The sequence below is a fragment of the Taeniopygia guttata genome, chromosome 13 (assembly GCF_048771995.1).
Source record: "Taeniopygia guttata chromosome 13, bTaeGut7.mat, whole genome shotgun sequence".
In the NCBI taxonomy this organism is placed as follows: domain Eukaryota; kingdom Metazoa; phylum Chordata; class Aves; order Passeriformes; family Estrildidae; genus Taeniopygia; species Taeniopygia guttata.
Genome location: NC_133038.1, coordinates 4500337 through 4519755, shown reverse-complemented (window position 1 = coordinate 4519755; position 19419 = coordinate 4500337). Strand labels below are relative to the sequence as shown.

At 54.9% G+C, this 19419-nt stretch overlaps 1 protein-coding gene across 3 annotated transcripts; it reads right to left on the bottom strand.

Annotated features, from left to right (window-relative positions):
- Positions 1 to 2128: 2128 nt before the first annotated feature.
- On the bottom strand, positions 2129 to 15707 carry SLC6A7 (solute carrier family 6 member 7). Of its 3 annotated transcripts, none has more exons than XM_041718930.2 (14): positions 15460 to 15707; positions 9836 to 10016; positions 9040 to 9171; positions 8245 to 8479; positions 7634 to 7772; positions 7218 to 7352; positions 6494 to 6597; positions 5827 to 5951; positions 5338 to 5450; positions 5125 to 5256; positions 4698 to 4797; positions 4246 to 4346; positions 3867 to 4041; positions 2129 to 2950 (listed from the first exon to the last, which is right to left on the bottom strand). In XM_041718930.2, the coding sequence occupies exons 1-14, from the start codon at positions 15490 to 15492 to the stop codon at positions 2619 to 2621; spliced, it is 2037 nt and encodes a 678-aa protein (XP_041574864.2). In that variant the 5' UTR covers positions 15493 to 15707; the 3' UTR covers positions 2129 to 2618. The 3 variants fall into 3 exon arrangements, with proteins under 3 accessions (XP_041574864.2, XP_002198898.4, XP_041574865.1); XM_002198862.7 differs by having other exon boundaries at positions 3874 to 4041; positions 15460 to 15682; XM_041718931.2 differs by having other exon boundaries at positions 3874 to 4041; positions 5125 to 5450; positions 15460 to 15643.
- Positions 15708 to 19419: the final 3712 nt, after the last annotated feature.

The window sequence follows — 19419 nt, the reverse complement described above, 5'->3', positions numbered from 1 at the left end:
GAAAGCATCAAGGCTGAGACCAGGCCTTGGGCAGGGGCTGCAGGCATCCTGCAGGATGCTGCTACTCCGGACGCTGCCCACCCCTCATCTTCAGCATCTCTGGGGTTTTGGAGAGCTCAGTGTCACGCCCAGACCCAGCTCATTGCCATCCAGCCCTTTCTCCAAGGGCAGGGCTTTGGGTGCTGCAGGTGTCTGGGATCCCCCAGCAGGTGTTTAAGCTAGATGGGGGGTGGGGGTGCCCACTGGGCAGCTTGGGGAAGTTTAGAAGAAGCTGATGCTACAGGGTGAGGGGCACAGGACCTCCAGCTAAGTGCAGGGAGTATTTGGGGGCCTCTCAGGGGCACCTGCTGGGCTTTGCTCATGCAGGTGGGCTGGTACCTCAGGGGGACTGTAGTCAGGCTGCCACATTCCCTGCTCCTGCTCCACACCAGGCCCTGGGGTGCCCCCTTGCCCCCCTGTCCCTGCCATCTGCCTTGGCCCTGGCAGCTGTCAGCACTGGAATGCTCCCACTGCTGCGTCCCCCTCAGCCCTGGGCAGCCATGCATGGCACAGGACACGTGTCCTCTGGATGTGCCACTGCCCCACTGCCTTTTGCCCTTGGTGCCCTCCCTCAGTGACAGCTTTGCCTCCCAACCACATCCCTGGCACAGCCTCAGCTCCATCCCTCCCATCACTCGCTGGTTGATGGCAGCTACCAAAAGAGAGCCCTGAGGATCCCAGGATCGCAGTGGGGATTTGGGGAGTATGGCAGGACCCCATGCAGGTAGGAAAAGCTGAGAAACGTGCAGAGACTGGACCATCTTGGTCAACCCAGAGCAGCTTCATGCTGCGGGAAGGCGTCAGGTCCTCCTGCTGCTTCTGGTACTTTGTGGCAGGCAGCACAAACCCCAGAATCCATCACCCCACACGGACCCCTGTGTGTGCCCCTCCAGGGGCCAGCCCAGCCCGGGCTCCTGGCCAGCACCCACAGCGATGGCTGGGCAGCACCGTGACCTCCAGAGGCCTCCTGCTCAGTAAATAGTGTCAAGGTTAGAGCAAGGGATTCATTGGGGCCATAAATGTTTATGGCAGGCCCTCCCCGCTCCCCAGCCGCCATGGCCTGAGCTTTCCATCAGCCATGCTTTTATGGCCAGACTCTAATGATTAACCTGGGGCCAGCAGTCGAAGGCGCTTCACGGTTTTGCTGCCAGAGCCCCACACCCAGAGTAGCTGGAGCTGGGGGACCCCCAGTGCCCCCCACGGGCTGCAGCCATAGTGGGGTATGGGGAGGAGGATGGGGAAATTCATCAGTGGTCCTGCAGGAGAAAGGAAAGGCATCTGGAAATGAGCTCAGCATCCCTGGACAAGAGGAGGTGAGCAGGCAAAAGGACAAGGTGTAGGAGCTGATCCTTGCAGAGGGGCAAAGGCAATAATGAAATCTCTTATGCTATAGGGTAAGAGGAAGACTGCAGCCTCCTGACAGAATTCACCCTGGAGGCTCAGGCCACAGTGCTGGACCCAGTGCACCAGGAGCACACCCATAATCCAGACACAGACCCTAATTTTTCATTGTCCTACAGTTTTGTCTTTTACCAGGACAAAGATTTGCAGAAAAAAGACCAGGAGGAGCTGTGCCCCACTAGATGTGCATGGGAAGCTCCTCTAGATGTGCCTTTCTTCCATGCTGAAGAGCCTCCCAGATTACCCAGGCAGGGGCTGTGTCACACAGCTGCAGGTGAGCTGATGGCACATGGCAGAAGGCACACATGGCACAGGGATGATGGGGACTGGCAGCATCAGGTCCAAACAGCCAGGAGGTCACCAAGACTCCCAGGCCAGGAGCGCCAGCAGGAGGTGGGACATGGACTAATATACCCCAAATCACACACAGACACCGAAACCCAGCCCTTCTCCTTTCTCTGGGAAAAGCAGCACTCAGGGCTGGGGCCACACCTTGGATCTCCCTTGGCAATAGACACAGGTCCTCTTTGGACACTGGGTCCTGCTGAAACCTGTCCCTGGCCTCCTGCACACATGAGGGACAGGTTACACCATCTCTCCTCTCCCTTCAAATCACCCCAACCCTGCCAGACACTGCAGGGAAGAGCCACCCTAACCCGCTAAGGTCCTTGGGGGGTCTACAGCCTGGTTTGTTTATAACACCTTTTCTTTTATTCTTCTACTCATTTATTACTGCTCGTTTATTAGGTCAAATTGCTTTAGGAGGACACTGATTTGTGCTGGTTTTGCTGGAATACCTCTGTGGGATCAGAGCACTCTGGCACAAGCTGTCCTCTGGGCATGAAGGCTGTTACAGATTCTCTCACATGTGTTTATGGGTTATTGGAGTCACATACAGACAAACAGAGAACAGATCAACACACAGGAGCTCCTTCTCCTCCTCCCCACCTCCTGCAGCCTGGACATCCCTCCACCCTGGACAATCCTGAGAGGGGACAGCAGGGCTGGGGATGTGGGTGGGAGTGGGCCAGCTGTGACACTTCAACCAGACACTGTCACACAAACACATGGACTCATCACACAGTTTGTCACACGGAACAGAAACACATCGGGGGCACCAGGACAGGCAGCAGCTCCGTCCTGGCAGGGCCAGGGTGGTGATGGGGAACCTGGCAAGGTCAGCAGCTCCCGACTACTCCTTGAAAGACCTGCCAAGCTGTCCTGAAGTGCTGCAGTGCAACCTGTGCAAAATGGGAGGCGAGCTCCCACCCAGCCTCTGGGACACTGGGTCCCCTCATATCATGGACTCCTCCTCGTCCTCCTCCTCCATCTCCCGGTCCACCTCGATGGCCGTGTTCTCGTAGCTGGTGATGCCCCCGTATTTCCGCATGTGGACCATCAGGGGTTTGGGGGACTGGCTGCCCGCCAGGCTCGCCACGTACACGCCGGTGCGGTTCTCCTCCAGGGACGGGCCCCAGTCCATGGCCGGCCGGCTGGCTTGCTGCACCCGCTGTGAGGGGACAGGCAGAGGGAGCACAGGCACCCTGCACCCTCCACTCCCCAGGAGCACCCCACCCCACTCCCAGAGCCCTGCTGGCCCCCAGGGACTGAAAGAGCCCTCAGTGAGGATGGGATGGGGTCAAAAGCTCGTCCTGAGACCTTTTGGGAAGGTGGTTCTAAGTGTCTTGCTGTGGGTGGGGAGGTGTCATGAGCTGTGGGTGCTGGTGGTGAGGGCTTGCAGGAGTGAGGGGCTATTGTAGGGCTACAGCCCTGTGCTGTGGGGTTAGAGCCACTCAGACAAGGGGTTAGCCTTGGCCAAGGTGGCTCCTGACCATGTACAGTGCCCATGGTTGTGTCAAGCCAGGTAACAGCCAGCAAGTGCTCCAGCAGGGGATTGCTGCCTGGGGAGGGCATCAAGCTCTGCTCATCTGATTTTAACAGCCTGGCAAGAGCAGTGAAGGTCTGGGAAAGCTGTGAGCAGTCAGAAGCTCTGTAAGCTGCTCCTGGGAGAAGCCTTTCAGGGCAGGGATCCCATCTGGGCTGCCTGCACAGTCTGTCAGCTGCCTGCCTTACTGTGTCTGTGCCAATTGGGTGCAAAGTCCCAGGTGCCCGTGGCCACCCCACACTGGGGACAATGTGTTTCCTCACAGGGCACAGCAGGCTTGTTTTGGAGTGGAAATGCACACTGGGCTGCCCCTTGGGCAGCTGTTTTACCCAGTACCTGCCTGGCATCAAGGAAAGCAGCACTGCTGGAAATGCTTTGGGATGTGCCATCTCTCACACCCCATGGGTAGTAAGAGGGAATAGGGACACACAGCTCCAGGAGAGAGGATACAGAAACGTCCAGAGGATACTGACTTGGATGGGGCTTGTGCTCCCTGCTGCATATTTCTGGGATGCTCCCTAGCAGTGTCAGGCCCCAGTACCTCCTACCTCCCACAGTGTCCCTTCTTCTTGGAGCACAGCCACCACCATGCCCATGGGAATCATCAGGCAGGAGAGGACTCCCATGAGGATGCCCAAGACCTCTGCCCAGGTGGGGAAGCGGTAGTTGCCGTACTCGGAAGGCTGGTACTTGACAATGTTATACACCAGCAGAGCCTGTGGGATGGGAAGAAAGTGAGATCATCCCAGAGCTCTCATGCTTAAAAAAGCCTGGAGATGATGGACACCTCCCAGAAGAAGGATGGTCTTTGGGGCAGGAGGTGCCAGCAGAGTAACTTATCACACTGGGAGGTCACCCAGGGATACTGGCAGCACCATGGTTTTCCAGCACCATCCAGCAGCTCAAGCTGAGCACTTTACCATCATGGTGGCCGGGGATAGGACCATCCAGCAAGCTCTGAAGTAGGGGCCCGGTTTGAATCCCAGCATCATGTGGATATCTCGGCAGAACCTCTTCATGCCTGCAGGAGGGAGAGGCACTCAGCAGCTTTGACCTCCCTGCCAGAGCCTTGTGCTGTACCAGGCTGCCCTGCACTGATCACAAGCAGTGGTTTGTATCCTCTACTGCAGTCTCCCCCGACCCATCTGGGAGGTGCAGGGGGGGCCCAGCTGGTGCTGCCTGAAGGACCAGGCTCAGCACCACGTGCATCTTTGGAGGGGAATCAAGTGACAGCCAAGAAGAAACAGGTGATGGGAGCAGAGTCTCATGCTCCACTGTGAGGCTGTTGGTTTCCCTACTGTTCCCTTCAATTCCTCTCTTCATACAGCCATCACTTCCTTCCCTGTGCTCCTGTGGGGACAGGCAGCCTTACCATAGACACGTGTCACCACAAGGCAGGTAGTGATCACCACCACCATGAGACCAAAGCCAGCACTGTAGTCATCCAGTAGGACCAGCCAGTACATCCCACCCTGTGGACACAAAGCACACAGGCCAGCATCTCCTGGACCATCCTCCCAATAAACCTCCACCCACGTCCTCTGACTTTTGGGGACCCTGGGGAGGACAGCAGTCACCAGCCTCAAGAGACATCAGTCAATTGTGGGGTTGGTGTAGGATGGGAATGGCGCTGTGTCACTCCCCATGGCCCTCACACCTTCTGGAAGCCCAGGCTTGTCTCTCTCTTTCACTGGTTATCTGGTACAAATATACCTGTGAAAACTTGGCCCCTGACTGAAGTTCTCCCTAAAATGAGTACCTAGTTGGTCGCCACAATGGATCCATCCCCACAGCCATACCTCTGTTGTGAGGATGAGCCCCATCAGGAAGAGGGCGATGCAGATGACAGCTGAGAAGGAAGCTTTCTTTGGCCGCAGGTAGTAGGGGAATTCATCTGTCACTGCCGTAACGATGGTCTCCATAAATGCAAACTGCAGGCACAGGAGGAGAGGCTCCCCTGAGCCCTCAGGCTGCCTGGAGTCCACGGCTGTCTCCGTGGGCTCTGTCCTTACCTGGCTGTCCAGGCCCAAGGTTAACAGCATGAAGAAGAACAGGAAAGACCAGAATGGAGAAAGGGGGAGCATTGTCATGGCCTGGGGGTACACCACAAAAGCCAGACCAGGACCTAGGGGAGGCAAAGGACAGCAGGGTGAAAAGGTGGTGACAGAGCTGGGCATGGGGGGATGGAGGAGAGGAGAGCTCAGCAGAGCAGCACCATGGCAGAGACTTCCAGGCCTCTGGCAAGATGGGCAGGAAGGGTCCTGTGGCAGAGGGTGGAGAAACAGCCTGCTCCTTGCTCAGGAGCTCCTTCACTAGACAACACTTGTTACTCAATATTTACACCATGAGAACTTATCTGCCCCCTTCCCTCCCCCTGGCCAGCTGAGCATCCACCATCCTCCCTCATGCTGACACCCTCAGGCACCGTCCATCCTGGAAGAGATGCTCCTCAGCACACCCAGCCAGAGGGAGAAGGGGAAAACATCTTCATTTGGCCTCACCTGCTTTTGCCACCTGGTTAACAGGGACCCCAAGCTCCTGGGACATGTATCCCAAAACGGAGAAGATGGCAAACCCTGCCAGGATGCTGGTGATGGCATTGCCCAGGGTCACTATGAAGGTGTCCCTACAGAGAAGGAAGAAGATGCTCTGAACTTGGCCATTCCTTCCCACCCCACACCAGTGCAGGGTGGCACTGCCAGCCCCAGATGCCACAGTAAGGTGACCCAGTGCCTGTCCTTCAGGGCCTCTCATGGTAAGTGCTTTCCAGGGTCAAAAGGAGCATATATTTGATGGATAATACTGTGGGGCTCCTCCAAAGCTTCCTGTCCCCTGTGGATGGGGTTGGACCAAATGTCACACCCGTCTCTTTCAGTGAACTGCACTGGATGCTGGGGACGGGGCACACAGGCACAACTCCAGCCTCAAATATCCTCAGCTTCCAGCACCTACAGCCCAAAGTATCTGAGCTGAGTGCTCTGCCTTGGTGCTTAGGAGAATCTCTGTGTTCTCAAGCCTGCACAAACTGCCAGGTATTCCCTCAGTGCAAGGAGCAGAGCGAGGTGGCTGTGCTGCTCCACGTGCTTCTGCTGGCTTTGAACCCACCAGCTCAGGTTTTCATGGCTCCCCACAGCCCATAATTTTTACAAGACAGCAGCTGACTCCCACCTGTAGATATTCTGATGGAAGGTGTTGTATGAGGCGAAGGTAAGGAGGCCCCCAAAGCCCACCCCAAGGGAGTAGAAGATCTGCAGGGCTGCCTCGATCCACACCTGGGGAAAGAAGCAGTTCTGAGAAGAGCAGGGGTTTGGAATCCTCCACATGAGGAAGATGACATTAGAAATCTGCTTCCCCAGCACTCCAAGCATGCACAGCTTATGGGATATTTGTCTTTCCTTGTTAACACTCACCACTCATAGTGGATCAGCTGGCTAATGGAAGGGCTAATAAGAATGTTTTAGGGCCAGCCCAGTGTGGCATTAAATGCCCTTGTAAAACTGGGTGGTCTCTTGATGACCACCACTGCTGACACCCACTCCACACGCTGGGATTTCTTGAGAACAACAAACAGTCAAATCCCCCACGGGCACCCATCAGCCCATCACAGGGGCAGGGATGATCCTGCCCATGGTTCTGGTACTCAGGGGAATTTTGGTACCATCCCATCCATGCAGAGCCATAAACACATGCATAGGGTGGGGATACATGGGAATAGTGGCCCAAACAAGGTGTGGGACAAAGATTTTTGGTCTAGGAGCAACCAAGAGAGCTTTAGGTTAGGGTGTGGCCAGAAAAGACACCTGAGTAAGGGACCTGCCTCTGTGGCATTCAGGAATTAGCAGGAGAAGTTTCATTTTTTTGTCTTGAACAAATTGCACAGCATCCTACTCACCTTGGAAGACAGCAAGTGATCAAACTGGGGTGTGAGGTAAAACTGGATCCCCTTCCAGGCCCCCTCCAGGGTCACACCACGAATGAGCAGCATCACCAGGATGAGGTATGGGAAGGTGGCAGTGAAGTACACAACCTGTGGGAGAGCAGAGCCAGCTGGGAGAGCTGGGAATGAGAGCATGGCATGAGTGCTGCCCCCATGCCCTGTCCCTAGGGTGGGACACATCACCCTGGGGTTCTTGGGCTGCAGCAGGGGCGGTGTGCCAGCCCTGCTGGTGTCTGGGCGTGCAAGGCATCCCCAAAATATCTTATACCCAGCGGATGCTGTTTGTGGGTCTCACTTTCCCAGAGGTGCAGAGTTGCACACACTGGTGAGCATCGCTGTATTCCCCCCAGAGGAGAGCAGCCAGCCCTTACCTTGCCAGAGGATTTGACTCCCTTAAGGATGCACAGATAAACAATAGTCCAAGAAAGGAGCAGGCACAGACACAAGTTCCAGCGAATCCTCCCAGGATCCCCAATCCCCGAGCTTCCTTGGATGTGCAGGACATACCGGCTAGGGAGGAAGGAGAGCTGCTAGTGGGCATGGGCTGCCTTCTTCCAGAGGCCCTGCGACCCTAGAAATGCCTCTGCTGCAAAATGACTGGCAGCTCCTTGCCAAGCAAACAGGAACACTTGGAGTGATTTCTCCACCACATATTAAGGAGCCCAGAAGGGATGACTGGCATCTTGAGAGCAAATTGCCAGCCATTCCAGACGTGGGATGCATTTTAGTCTAGCATATCTCCAGGCCAACAAAGCAGTGCTAGAACATGGACACCTCCCACATCCCAGTGGCTGAAGTGAGTTGTCAGCCAGAGCTGAGCACACGAGCCCATCGCTGCACCCACACCACCACCCGTGAGTGAGGCCTGCAGCATCTGTGCTGTGAGACGTGCAGATCCTCACCCCCATCCCATCCATGCCCATCCTCCCCCTGACTGGATACCAGCCACGTCCCCAGGCCTGGCTCGGGCTGCCCTGGTTACCTCCAGTACTCCTCGCTGGGGCTGACGGTGTTGCTGATGTTGACGGGGAGGGTGCTGTTCCCCGCCTTGATGACGTGGTGGTCCAGGCACAGGTCAGTGTTCCACCAGTTGCCACAGTGCTGCCAGGGCAAGTCGCTTGTGAGGGATGCAAAGAGGTAGAAGAGAACGTAAGCAATGATCATATTGTAGTAAATGGCCACCAAGGAGACGATGAGGATCGTGCCCATGCCAACGCCTGAAGGAAGGAGAGGGTAAAGAAGGAGTGAGCTGGAGCAGAGCAAAGCACATCCAAAAGCAGGGTCAGACACTGCACCTCAGCAGCCAAATGATCAACCAGTCCAAGGTTCACCTGCTGGGGGAGCCACTTATTGCCATTATAACGTCTGGACATGCCTTCTCTGCATTGATGATCTATTGCCTCACACAAAACCTTTACACCAGCTTAACGTTGAGAATAAAAGCATTTGATCTGACAAATGCTTTATTCTTACCATTGTTTTTAACAGGTATTGCTTAGTTTTCATGCTCTATTTTGTACAATAGCTGGTTTAATAATCTTCATACCATTTCTAGAGCTGGCCATGTCATCCAGAGCCCTCAAAGACTGACCAACCTCATGCATACCCTGCAGCTACTAAAACAGCAATCTCAAAATTCCAGCCTGCCACACCTTCCCCCACATTCTTTTGATTCTAACAAGAGCTTTGAGGACCATGGGATGCTGCTGCTGGTCCATGTCCTCATCAAAGAGCTCTTGCAGAGGTCCCTCAGAGGCTCTGGACTTCACTCACGCACCTTTAAAGAGAGGGCTGATCTTCCACACAGCAAGTGGCCCTAGGCTGGAGAACTGGCCAAGTGACAGCTCCATGAAGAAGATGGGGATCCCACAGATGGCCAGCATGATGAAGTAAGGAACCAAGAAAGCTCCTGCAAGAAGCAAAAAAAAAAAATCTTGAAAGTAATACAGAACAAACACCTAAAGCCTAACTGAGAATAAAGCACATTCAATATTTTTGGCTCTGAGGGATCTACATAAAAATCAGGAAGGCAGGGAGGAGCAAGAGCTCCCTGTTAGTGTAGGAGAAAGGGGCTGTGAATCACCTGGTGCTGTGCTTCCCCACTGCTTCCACCTCTCCTTTCTCTTTGAACCTTTCACAAACACTATGAAATTCTCCAGTTATTATTGCTCTGGGAGGAGTTGAACCAACATTTTGCACTATCACCCAGAGCTCTTGCATTGCAAGAAGTTCACTCTCTCCTTTGATAGCTGGGAAGGGTTTGCTGACCCTGCTGAGTCTTGGAGGACACCAGACCAAGAAGCTGCTGGACACCAGGAGAGCTTGTGTTTGGTTCAGCATGGAGACAGGGGTTTGTCCAAGGCCAGGAATACAGAGATGGGCTTGCAAACCCCTTCCCCACATGGATACAGGGGATTAAAGCCCCAAACAACCATGGGGAGGGCAGGAGGAGGCTTCACCCCACAAGTGTTACTTTTCAGCCCTAGGAAGGGGAAGGGATGTTTCCTCAGGGATACTCTACCAGCCCAGGTCAGTGGGTGGGAGACCAACCACTGCAAAGGATGCCCAAGTACCTCCTCCATTGGTGTAAGCCCTGTAGGGGAATCTCCAGACGTTTCCAAGGCCCACGCAGTATCCGATGCAGGAGAGGAGGAAATCCAGCCGCCCTGTCCAGTTCCCTCTGTCCTCTGGGCATTCGGAGCCCAGCTCCCCATCCTGGCTGCTGGGGCTCACCAGGAGATCTGGTGTCACTGGCTGAGTGAGGGACCGGGGTATGGGAGAGGGCAGACAGGGGTTGAGCAAGGAATAAAAACAGAGGATGAAGAATGGGAGAGAGGGAAGAAATGCCAAGAACTCGTGAGTGAATTTGTGACCCCAAGTCACAGCACTGACACTTGTCCCTTGGGAACACCCTGTCCCAGCAGGCTCTGTTCCCCACCTCAGCCACTGCCCTGCTCTGCCACTGAGCAAACAAAAGGGATAAATGTGATCCCACATGGGCACAGCTCTCCTGGGAAACGTGGGATTGTCTCAGCTCATTCTGGGAAGGTTCACCAGGACCCAGCTCACAACCCCAGGCTCCAAAGACATCCTTTCACGGGGCCACAATAAACTTTCTACGTCTTCCTGCAGAATATGGGCATGAGGGCAGGGGGAGAAGCACTGTGGCATGCCAGGGAGCGTGACACCCAGCCCCATGTATGCTGCCATGCCAGGCACTCAGCTCTGTGCATTTTTCAACTTTTCCAACTGCCAAAAGCCTGCACTGTGGGAATTTAGTGACACTCCCAGTTGTTCCTGCTGAGAGATGAGAGACCTCCTTCCAGAAATCCTAATGTGCTCTGGATCAATGCAGCACAGGCAGGGCATTAACCCATTCCCTTCCTCCCCACTGCCTCAGCCCTGCAAGTGGAAGTGCGAGTCCTGCAATCCATTTGGGTTGGGGTGATGCACCAGGAGGGCAGCTCCGTGTTTGTATGGGTGTACATCAGGTTTGTAGTGAGGTGCTCAGTCTGAATTCCCCCAATTTCCTGATCTCAGGAGAACAGGGAAAGCATTCCCACTGACTCCAGAGCTGAAAGCCTGAGCCAGCAGCTGCCAGAAGAGATCCCATCACAGATACACCCACAGCAAAACCAGGCAGCACAAAGGGGTGGAATGAGGATCCTGTCCCTGTGTCACCATGTGTTGCTGTAGCCTGGCACAGGAGTTTACCATGTTTCTGTTGAGGCACAGGAGGATTCTGGTGTCCCTGCTGACAAGGTACCAGGACCAGGGCCAGAGGAGCACATTTGGGAACCTTTTCTTCTTTGGCTCTCTGAAGAAAAAAAGCAGCCATCTCCCTGTCCTTGTTCACAATTGTAGAAACAAACCCATGGGATGTGGTTGAGGGAGGGGGACCTGGGTTTGGAGGATCAGCCAGAAGGAGCTGTGGGTCTCCTGTGCCAGTGTGCACTGGTGTTCAGAGCCTGCAGCAGACTCCAGGCCTCAGGAGGCCAGAGCTGGCTGGTGATCAGAGCTTAGTGCTGCCCTTTCATGGCCTCAGGGAAGGTGGCAGCCACCTCCTCTCCTCCTCCTCTCCAGCTGGACTGGACTGGAGGATGCTCCTGCTGCTGGTTCCCATGGAGATGCTGAAGGAGAGGGCTGCCAGCTCCCCCCCTGCCCAGGGTGCACCCCAAACCCCCAGCTGCTGGCACTGCAGACATGATGCTTGCAGCCCAAAAGCACCAAACACAGAGGCAAACTCCTCCCCATCCCCACCTGGTACACAAACACCTCGAGGGACAGGACAAGGGCAAACTCTTCCCAGAGACAACCTGAAATGTGCAGCTCCAGCAAAGGTTTTACACCTAAATCCTCTGTGAAAAGCCCATCCCTCCTGGATGCCACTATCACAAGGCAAGGGCCTGAAGAAAAAGTTTCAAAAACAGAGGCTGAAAAGTCCAAATATGACCCAAATGTAATACTGTGCTATAAAACCATCAGCACCTGGCAGCCCTCCTGCAGTTGTTGAACAGAGCTCTGTGGTTCAGCAGCACCTCCAGGCATGGCTGTGCCTGCTAATTAGCCCAGGACATGCAGTGTGTGGCCCACGGCTGTCTGTGCTTGCAGGGGATGTACAGGCTGCTCTGAACTCCCTCCCAAAGACTTCACAGCTGAAACCTGTACTCACAAAGATCCCTGCCAGGTAGGGGTCATCACAGTTGAGTCTTCCCCTTTCAAAATAATGCTTCCCTGTCCATCACTCTGGCTGGGGAGCTCTTGTTTTCCAGATTTGAGTAACAGAAAACCAGCAAGCAAGGGATGCTGGAAGACCACTAAATCCTGTTGCCTAATTCCTGCACCTCTGTCTGAATCCCAAACACTTGCAGGAAGGCACAGGTAGAGCTGCAAGATCTCATTACATGTGGGTGCCTTTCCATGAGATGTAGCACAGAAATCAACAGAGAAGCAGCAAGAGGAAATGAAAGGAAGCAATGGGGCCTTTTCCAAAATCTAAATGGCCTGGTCCCCACCTCAGTCACCATTTCAAGGGCCATAGGATGTAGTTTGTCTCAATAATGACTGCCCACTTGATTTGGAGCTCTACAGCTCAAATTTAGGACCCCAGAGCAGAAAGCAGAGACCACTCAAATGTCAGATAAACCCAAAGAACAATGGCACTTGTCCCCGTTGGGTAAGCTGAGGAGATACAGGTCAGGGATGCTGCTGGAAAACACACATAAAGTGACTCCCTGACTGCAATGCTAAAAATTCCCCGAAATACCAGCCTTTCTATAGAAATCACAGAAAAACTGGCCTATTTACCTGACTTGAAATGAATTACAAAGCACAATATTTAAGGCTTCCAGCCCATCCTTGTCCCAAATCGCAGAGGGAAGCACACCTCCCTTCTCCTGACTGCTGGGAATCTCACACACCATCTTGACTCTATAGATTTTTTTTAGGATTAATGCTCTCTTTCAGCCTCTGTCATAACAGAAATTCTCTTTTTCAGCAGCAGCTGAAGTGCTCCAGCATTGCTCTAGTGCTTTCCACCGTCAGTTGCCATCCTTCAAGCCGAGCTCCCGTCTCGCAGTTATAAACAGACGGGGACTAACAGCTCCCTTGGCAACCACGGCCTCTTTGAACACAGCATCACTTCCCATTATTCACCAAAAGATGCTCCCAAAGAAACCAGCAAAGCAAAGGTCACCGGGAAGAAAAAGCACTTTAGTCTCTGCCAAGGTAAGAGCTCAGGTCTGTAAGGAAACGCCTCTGTGCTAATTATTTTCTCTAAACCAATTTACTTAAACCAAAACTCAGCTGTATCTGAGAGAAAAAACTGCAACCAGATCAAAGGTATGTTTTCATCCTATTTTGTCTCCATTCAAGCTGGCATTGTGGGGTTATTTTGTCAGTGTTTTGTGCATGATCACAGCCTTTGAGCAAGAGAAATGCCACCCAGCACCAGATTTCTCCCCTGCGGATCTGAGCACAGTGAGTCTCTAAAGTGTGAGTCACTTCAGATTAGTTTGAATTGCTTGTTAATCTCTGAGAGAAAAAAAAAATCTTAAAAAGGCATAAAAATTAATTCAAATGTAATATCACTTACAAAGTGAAGTAAATAAAGCACTGCTATGGTGAGGAAGAGCCCCTCGAAGGGCTGAACTGACCCTGGGTGACCCAGCCCAGCGTCACAGCTGATGCCATGAGAGGCAGCAAGTGATGGCAGAGCCAGCACAAGGAGGTTGGAGATGGCTGAGGCTAAAGCAAACTCATTACAGCAATGTCCAAAGCATAGGGACTATGCACAGATACAAATGCTCGTGGTTTTTCATCTGAAAACCCTGGGGAAGTTTCAAGGCAGTTTGTGGCAGGTAGAGGAGGGAGTGGCTCAGGTGGGAAGATGCTGCTCAGCAGCCTGGGCGGGTTTGGGAAGGGGCAGCAGGAACCATGGCTCCCACCACTGGCTCTAGTGGGATTTAGTCCATTTCTATCAAATAAACCCCAAAGAAAATAATAAAATAAATGAAAACAGCACTCAGCTCTTCTGGAAATACCATTATGTAAAAAAACAACCTGAAATCCTTAGAGCCTGAGAAAGTTCTTCTCTAATCAAGAGGTATTTCCATATGTCTAAAATATGTCTGGTAAGAGCTTAAAACTCCAGCTCACCAATGGGAAGTGGATCACAATGAGAGGAAGAGGAGGCTGTCAGGGTCCTGGGTGGATGCTGCAGTGGGGATGGGCACATCTCTTCATCAGCCACCACCAGCTCCAGGCAAGCCCAATGCCAGCATTGAACACAGTGGTCCCAAGGTGGCTGTGAGCACCAGGTCCTCCCTCTGGAGCTCAGCAATGGTATTTTTGGGTAATGAAGGACAGAGGGCTCTGAGCAACGCTGGGAATGGGGAAAATAACTCCAGAGACATCTGCTTTCCATCCTAACTGATCACCACGGGACTAAATGAATTCCTGAATAAATGCTGAAGAGGGTCACCAGCATCAAGTGACTCAGAAAGGCCTTGGAAGGGGCAAAGACCACTTTTAATGGATCTTGCAGTCACAAAGCCATCTGGAAAAGCAATTCGTAAGAAAGAGGGAGAAAGAGAAGAGCCAAATGATGCCTCCAAACAAGAGTGGAGAAATAGGCTGTCAGGGCCTGCTGTCTGTCACCAGGATACTGCTGGGTTTTTTACGTCATTCCCCAATATCCTAGGAATTTCCTGTCAGGGATAAAACTCTCCTGGGTTTTCATTCATCTCAACAGAGTCATCCTGCCCTGTGTTCAATGGGCACGGTTTGGCACAGGGTGTAGCTGAAGAGGCTCCCAGCCCTGGGTCACTGCCTGGGATGCTCCAGGAAGGGCTGACCCATTCAGCAGCAGCACATGCCCATGATGGAGCTGTGGCTGACAGTGTCTCTGCCACCCTGCTCCACTGTGTCCCCACAGAAAGGACTCGGTCCCCAGTGTGGGGGGAATGGGAGCTCAGACTGATAAGAGCAAAGTGGCAGTGGAGGGGAGCCTGGGGTGGGAAAGCCTGACAGCTGGGTTAAAAAAGGGTTTCCAGCAGGACGTAAAAAGGGTTTGTAGCCCTGCCCTGAACCCAGAGTTCAGCACCCAGCTGACCCCACATCACCCACAGCCCTTTAAATCCTCCGGAGGAGGATGAGGAGGCAATGCGAGCTGCAGGTGGGAAAGGCACTGCCCAGCCCTGCGCTCATCCCCGGGAGGGACCCCGAGCCCGGGCGGTCCCGGGGCTGCCGCAGCAGCGTTCCGGGGTGCCAGGCTGCGGGAGCCAGCTCTGCCCCCGTGCCACCCGGCCAGACACAGCCTGAGTCACCGGCGCTGGCAGGGAGGGTGGCGGCGGCGGCGGCCCCGCTCAGGCGGAGCGCTGCGCACGGAATGCCCCATCCCGCTGCCCACCATCCCTCTGCCCCCCATCCCGCTGCCCACCATCCCGCTGCCCACCATCCCGCTTTGCCCCCCCGCTCCAGCGCTATTCCCGAACCTCCCGCTGATCCCTGTCCGCTGCCCACGAAGGCTCCCGAGGACGGGATGCGGGGCGACGGGCATCACTCCCCCGCTCCCAGCCCGGGGTTATCCCCGCTTCCTCTCCCAGCCCCGGGGTCCCCTCGCTCCTGGCTGTCACCTGCCGGGGGTACCCCTGGCCCCGGCTCCTGTCGCTGGGGCATCCCCGCTCCCGGCTCTCACCTTCCGGAGATGCTGCTGCCGAAGCTGCTTCATCCCAGCCCCTGTTGCTATGCGCTCCCCGCTCCGGCACTTTTCGTCTCGCTCTCTCCGGCGCCGGGGAGGGCGAAGGGGGAGCGGGGGGCGATGGCGGGCACGGAGGGGTGGGCACGGACCTGCTGCCGGGCAGAGCTGGGGACGAGAGCAGCGAGGCTGAAGGAAAGGTTTGCCTTGAGTGGAGGATGGCTGCGTGCGGAGCAGGGAGGGAGGAGGGAGGTCTGTCTGTCAAAAGCACTCCCGGCGGGGAAAAGGGGGCTCCGGGACCTCAGCCCCCCACCCGGGCAGCGAGGGAGAGCGGCTGCTGCCTTACTCGCACCACAAATGCATCAGGTGTCCCTAGGTGTCCCAAAGACCTGATTGTGGGGTCACCCTGTCACTGAGCACCCCAGCACCTTCCTGTCTGGCTCTGAGATGACTTTCCTGTGGCAGGACACAGCTGGAGCTTGAGCAGATGAGAAGTGATTGTTGCCCATGCTGCCTGAGCCCAGCCCTCAGTCCAGGGGAGGGGGATGCTCCACAGCCACCAGTCCCTTTGGGTAGAACACATCCACCACACTGAGGCCAAGAGCAATCCTTGGGCAGTGCCCAGGCTGAGCATCTGAGCCCAGCATATCATGGCCCCAGTGCTGGAGCACAGGTCACATCTCCAGGGTCCAGATGTCCCAGTTGGAATCAGCAGTGGGATACTGGAGCCCCAGTGCCCAGAGAGATGCTGGCTCTTCACCCTCATACTCAGTCACATTCCCAATGAGGTGGCAGAGCTGGTCTGTGCCTTCTCCTCCCACTTTCATGGTGGAAATGGGAGAAAGGACAACCCCACATGCTGCAGGGCCAGCGTGGGACCAGGACAGCTCCAGACTCACAGTGGGACTCCTTCCCATGAAAATATCCACTTGTCCATCACTTCATCCCTCGACTGTGCCCAGTGCTCTGACACCAGCTGTGTCCCCTTTCCTTGCAAGTGCCTGGCTCCACCCGAGCCAGACTTCTGCCCAGATGCTTTACTAAGGCTTAATGTGAGTGGGGATGAGGAGGACAACGACAGGGCTGGAACAGAGAGGACCCAGCCTGCCTGATATAAAAGCAAACATTCAGGACATCTAATGGCAGTTGTACTCCTACAGCCCTCTAAGCACTTCTGAAAATTTTCCCTGAAAGGAAAGGTGTTCTCAGCATAAAGACACATTTCTGCAGGAATCCAATATGATGAAGTGGCTCAACATTTGCACAGTGGGTCTTTTAGAGCTAATATTTACCTGGATTTCCCAGAGAAAAGAGGAAAGAGCAAAACTAGATAACCCATCAAACATCTCTTTTCACACACTCACATCTTCCTCAAAAGTAAAACTATCTCTGGGAATTCACTCAGGCTGGTTTTACCTGCCTTGAACTTGCCCACCACTTCTCCCTCTCCCAGATGGTGGCTGGAAGTGCTGAGCCTGGAGCTGGAGCTCTGAGCCAGGCTGATGGCCAGGGGCTGCATCAAGCACTGTTCCTACCTCAGCCTTCATGCAGGGCAGGGATGCTTTGTTTGGCTTTCATGCCAGTGCAATCTGAATCAGAGAGCCTGGTGCCACCTTATTACAGCTGTCCCAGCCCCACGTCACCAGCACAGACTGATCCCTACACAAACCATTCAGCATTCCTGGGCAGACTTCATGGCCTCATCTTCTTGTGTCCAGGGCAGTATTTTTCATTAGAGACACCCTGGGCTGATGGTACCCTGAAATGTCCATGCTGATGCCAATTCTTCCAGGATGCTCTGTACCTGGAACGCACTCTTCTGGTTTGCCTGGTGCTGCTCTGGTAGCACCAGCAGCTCTTCATAGCCTGGGACTCATCACCAGGGAGTAGATGTCCCACCTCAGGGACCTGGGATGCTGCAGCTTAGCATTGCAGGGCTGGGCCACATCTTGCATTGCCCTGGAGCTGGCAACGAATGCACTTCATGGAACAGCATCACCAGAGGCAGAAAAAGCCCAAAGGAGCAGTGCAATCTAGGGACCCCAAAAGCCCCAGGGGAGGACAAGGGTGTGCACAACTGTCCCTGTGCCCTGATCCCCAAGGAGCTGGCACTAGGTAGCACACACAGGACTTGCAAGCATTTTCTAGCAAGTTTTGTTTTCTCCCACTCCACCTCTGAGCCACCCCTGGGACACCAAGTAAACCTTTCCCTTCTCATGGGCCAAAGCACAGCACACATCCTCCCCACAAGGCAGCACTGAGAGCCACTGGCACTGCCTGCTCTTTGTGACACTGGAGGGCAAGGAGAGAGCAGAACACAGGCTGGGGAAACACCCTTGCCCACCCTGCCTGGGCAGCCCACACACAGCCGGGTGGCAGCCGCCGGGGAAGGGGTGAGAAGGTGGCTGGCAGCAGGATGGGACCGTGCCTGGTTAGTCACTGCTGGGACGTGTGCCATGCTGGAGGCTGCTGGCAGCACCGCTTGCTCGGCCACCTGCTGTGTGTGGCCTTATTTTGATGATTGCTTCAAGATTTCTCCAAGGAGAGGTAAAGCTGGGCAGTGGGAGCTGATGGGAAGTGCAGAGGGACAAACTGTGGGAACTTGTAGAGGACAGCCCCCAGGGTCCCCTGGCTATGAGAGCAGGATGTTCCCATAAGGGCCAGGTTCCATGCGGGACATGTGGCTCGGGAGGCAGCTGCTGCAGGGGCTAGAACCAGGTGTTTGTCACCTGCCAGGGGTGAAACCGCCAAGGTGACACGTGTCCAGGAGGTTTGAACCAAAGGTTCCAAAGCTGGTGAGAACACGGTGTCCACCAGCCCCTTTCCTGGCACAGGGTGGGCCCTGCATGGTTCACCCATCCCTGCCCGAACGGCAGATGCAGGGCGCAGGGGAGGACATGGGAGGGGGAACAGAGCAGATGCATTTCGTCACCCGGTCAAGGGGCGTGTGTGTGTAGGGGGAAGGGGTGGCTGGGTGTGTGGGTGCATTTATTGCCTCTTCCTGCCAGCACTGGCTCCCTGTGCACACACGGGTGGCAGGGACCCAAGGGCACAGCCCACGGCTCCCTGGACTTTTACCCTGCTGTGCAAACAGGCAGGCGCCAGATTAGGGTATCAGTTGGAATTTCATCTTGTCAACAGCACCCGCAGCCTCTCTGGGCAGGCAGTGGAGCATCTTCCCTCTGTCCCAGCCCCTCACCTCCCTGCAGGCCACCCAACATCGCAGGTGAATTTGGGATATGCACATTTCACCCCCACCAGGACTCTGTTCCCCTCCCCACTGCTGTCTGCAGGCTCTCCCCTTGCACTGCTGGGCTGCCACCACCCCATCCCCTGCCAGGGCAGGACCCCACTGCTTGTCTCCACGTGGCAATGGCAAAATTGGATATTAAAGGCAGCCAAAGCTCAGGGAGGGAGGATGAGTGTGGGGGAGCCAGCCCCCACCATGGGGACCATGCTGGAGCCTGCACAGAAGCAGCTCCAGTTTCCCCAGTCCAGCCCACTCTTCCAGCAGGTGGCTGATTCGGTCTCATCCCTTTCCTATATGGCATCAGCTCCATTGCATTTGCACCCCCCTGCCTGTTTTAGTTCCTGATTCCCCACGTTTCCGTGCAGGGATGCATGAGGTGGTTCTCCTGTGCCATGGGCAGCCTGGCACCACGCTGGTGCGTGCATAAGGTCACCAGGGTGCAGCAGTAGGTGCAGCAGTAGGTGCAGCAGTAGGTGCAGCCTCTGTTGCAATTGCAGGAACAAACACTTTACTCTGTCCCTCTCTCAGCAATGCCACCTCATCCTGTTCCCACTCCTCCATCTCCTCCACCCACGAGGACTTTATCCTGCTTCAGGTGTCCTTCCACAGCCAGCTGCCCTGCCCTGGCATCCCAACACACCCCATGCAACACTTGGCACTGGGAAGAGTTTTGGGGCCGGAGGAGCCATTTGGGGCAGGGATTCGAGGGC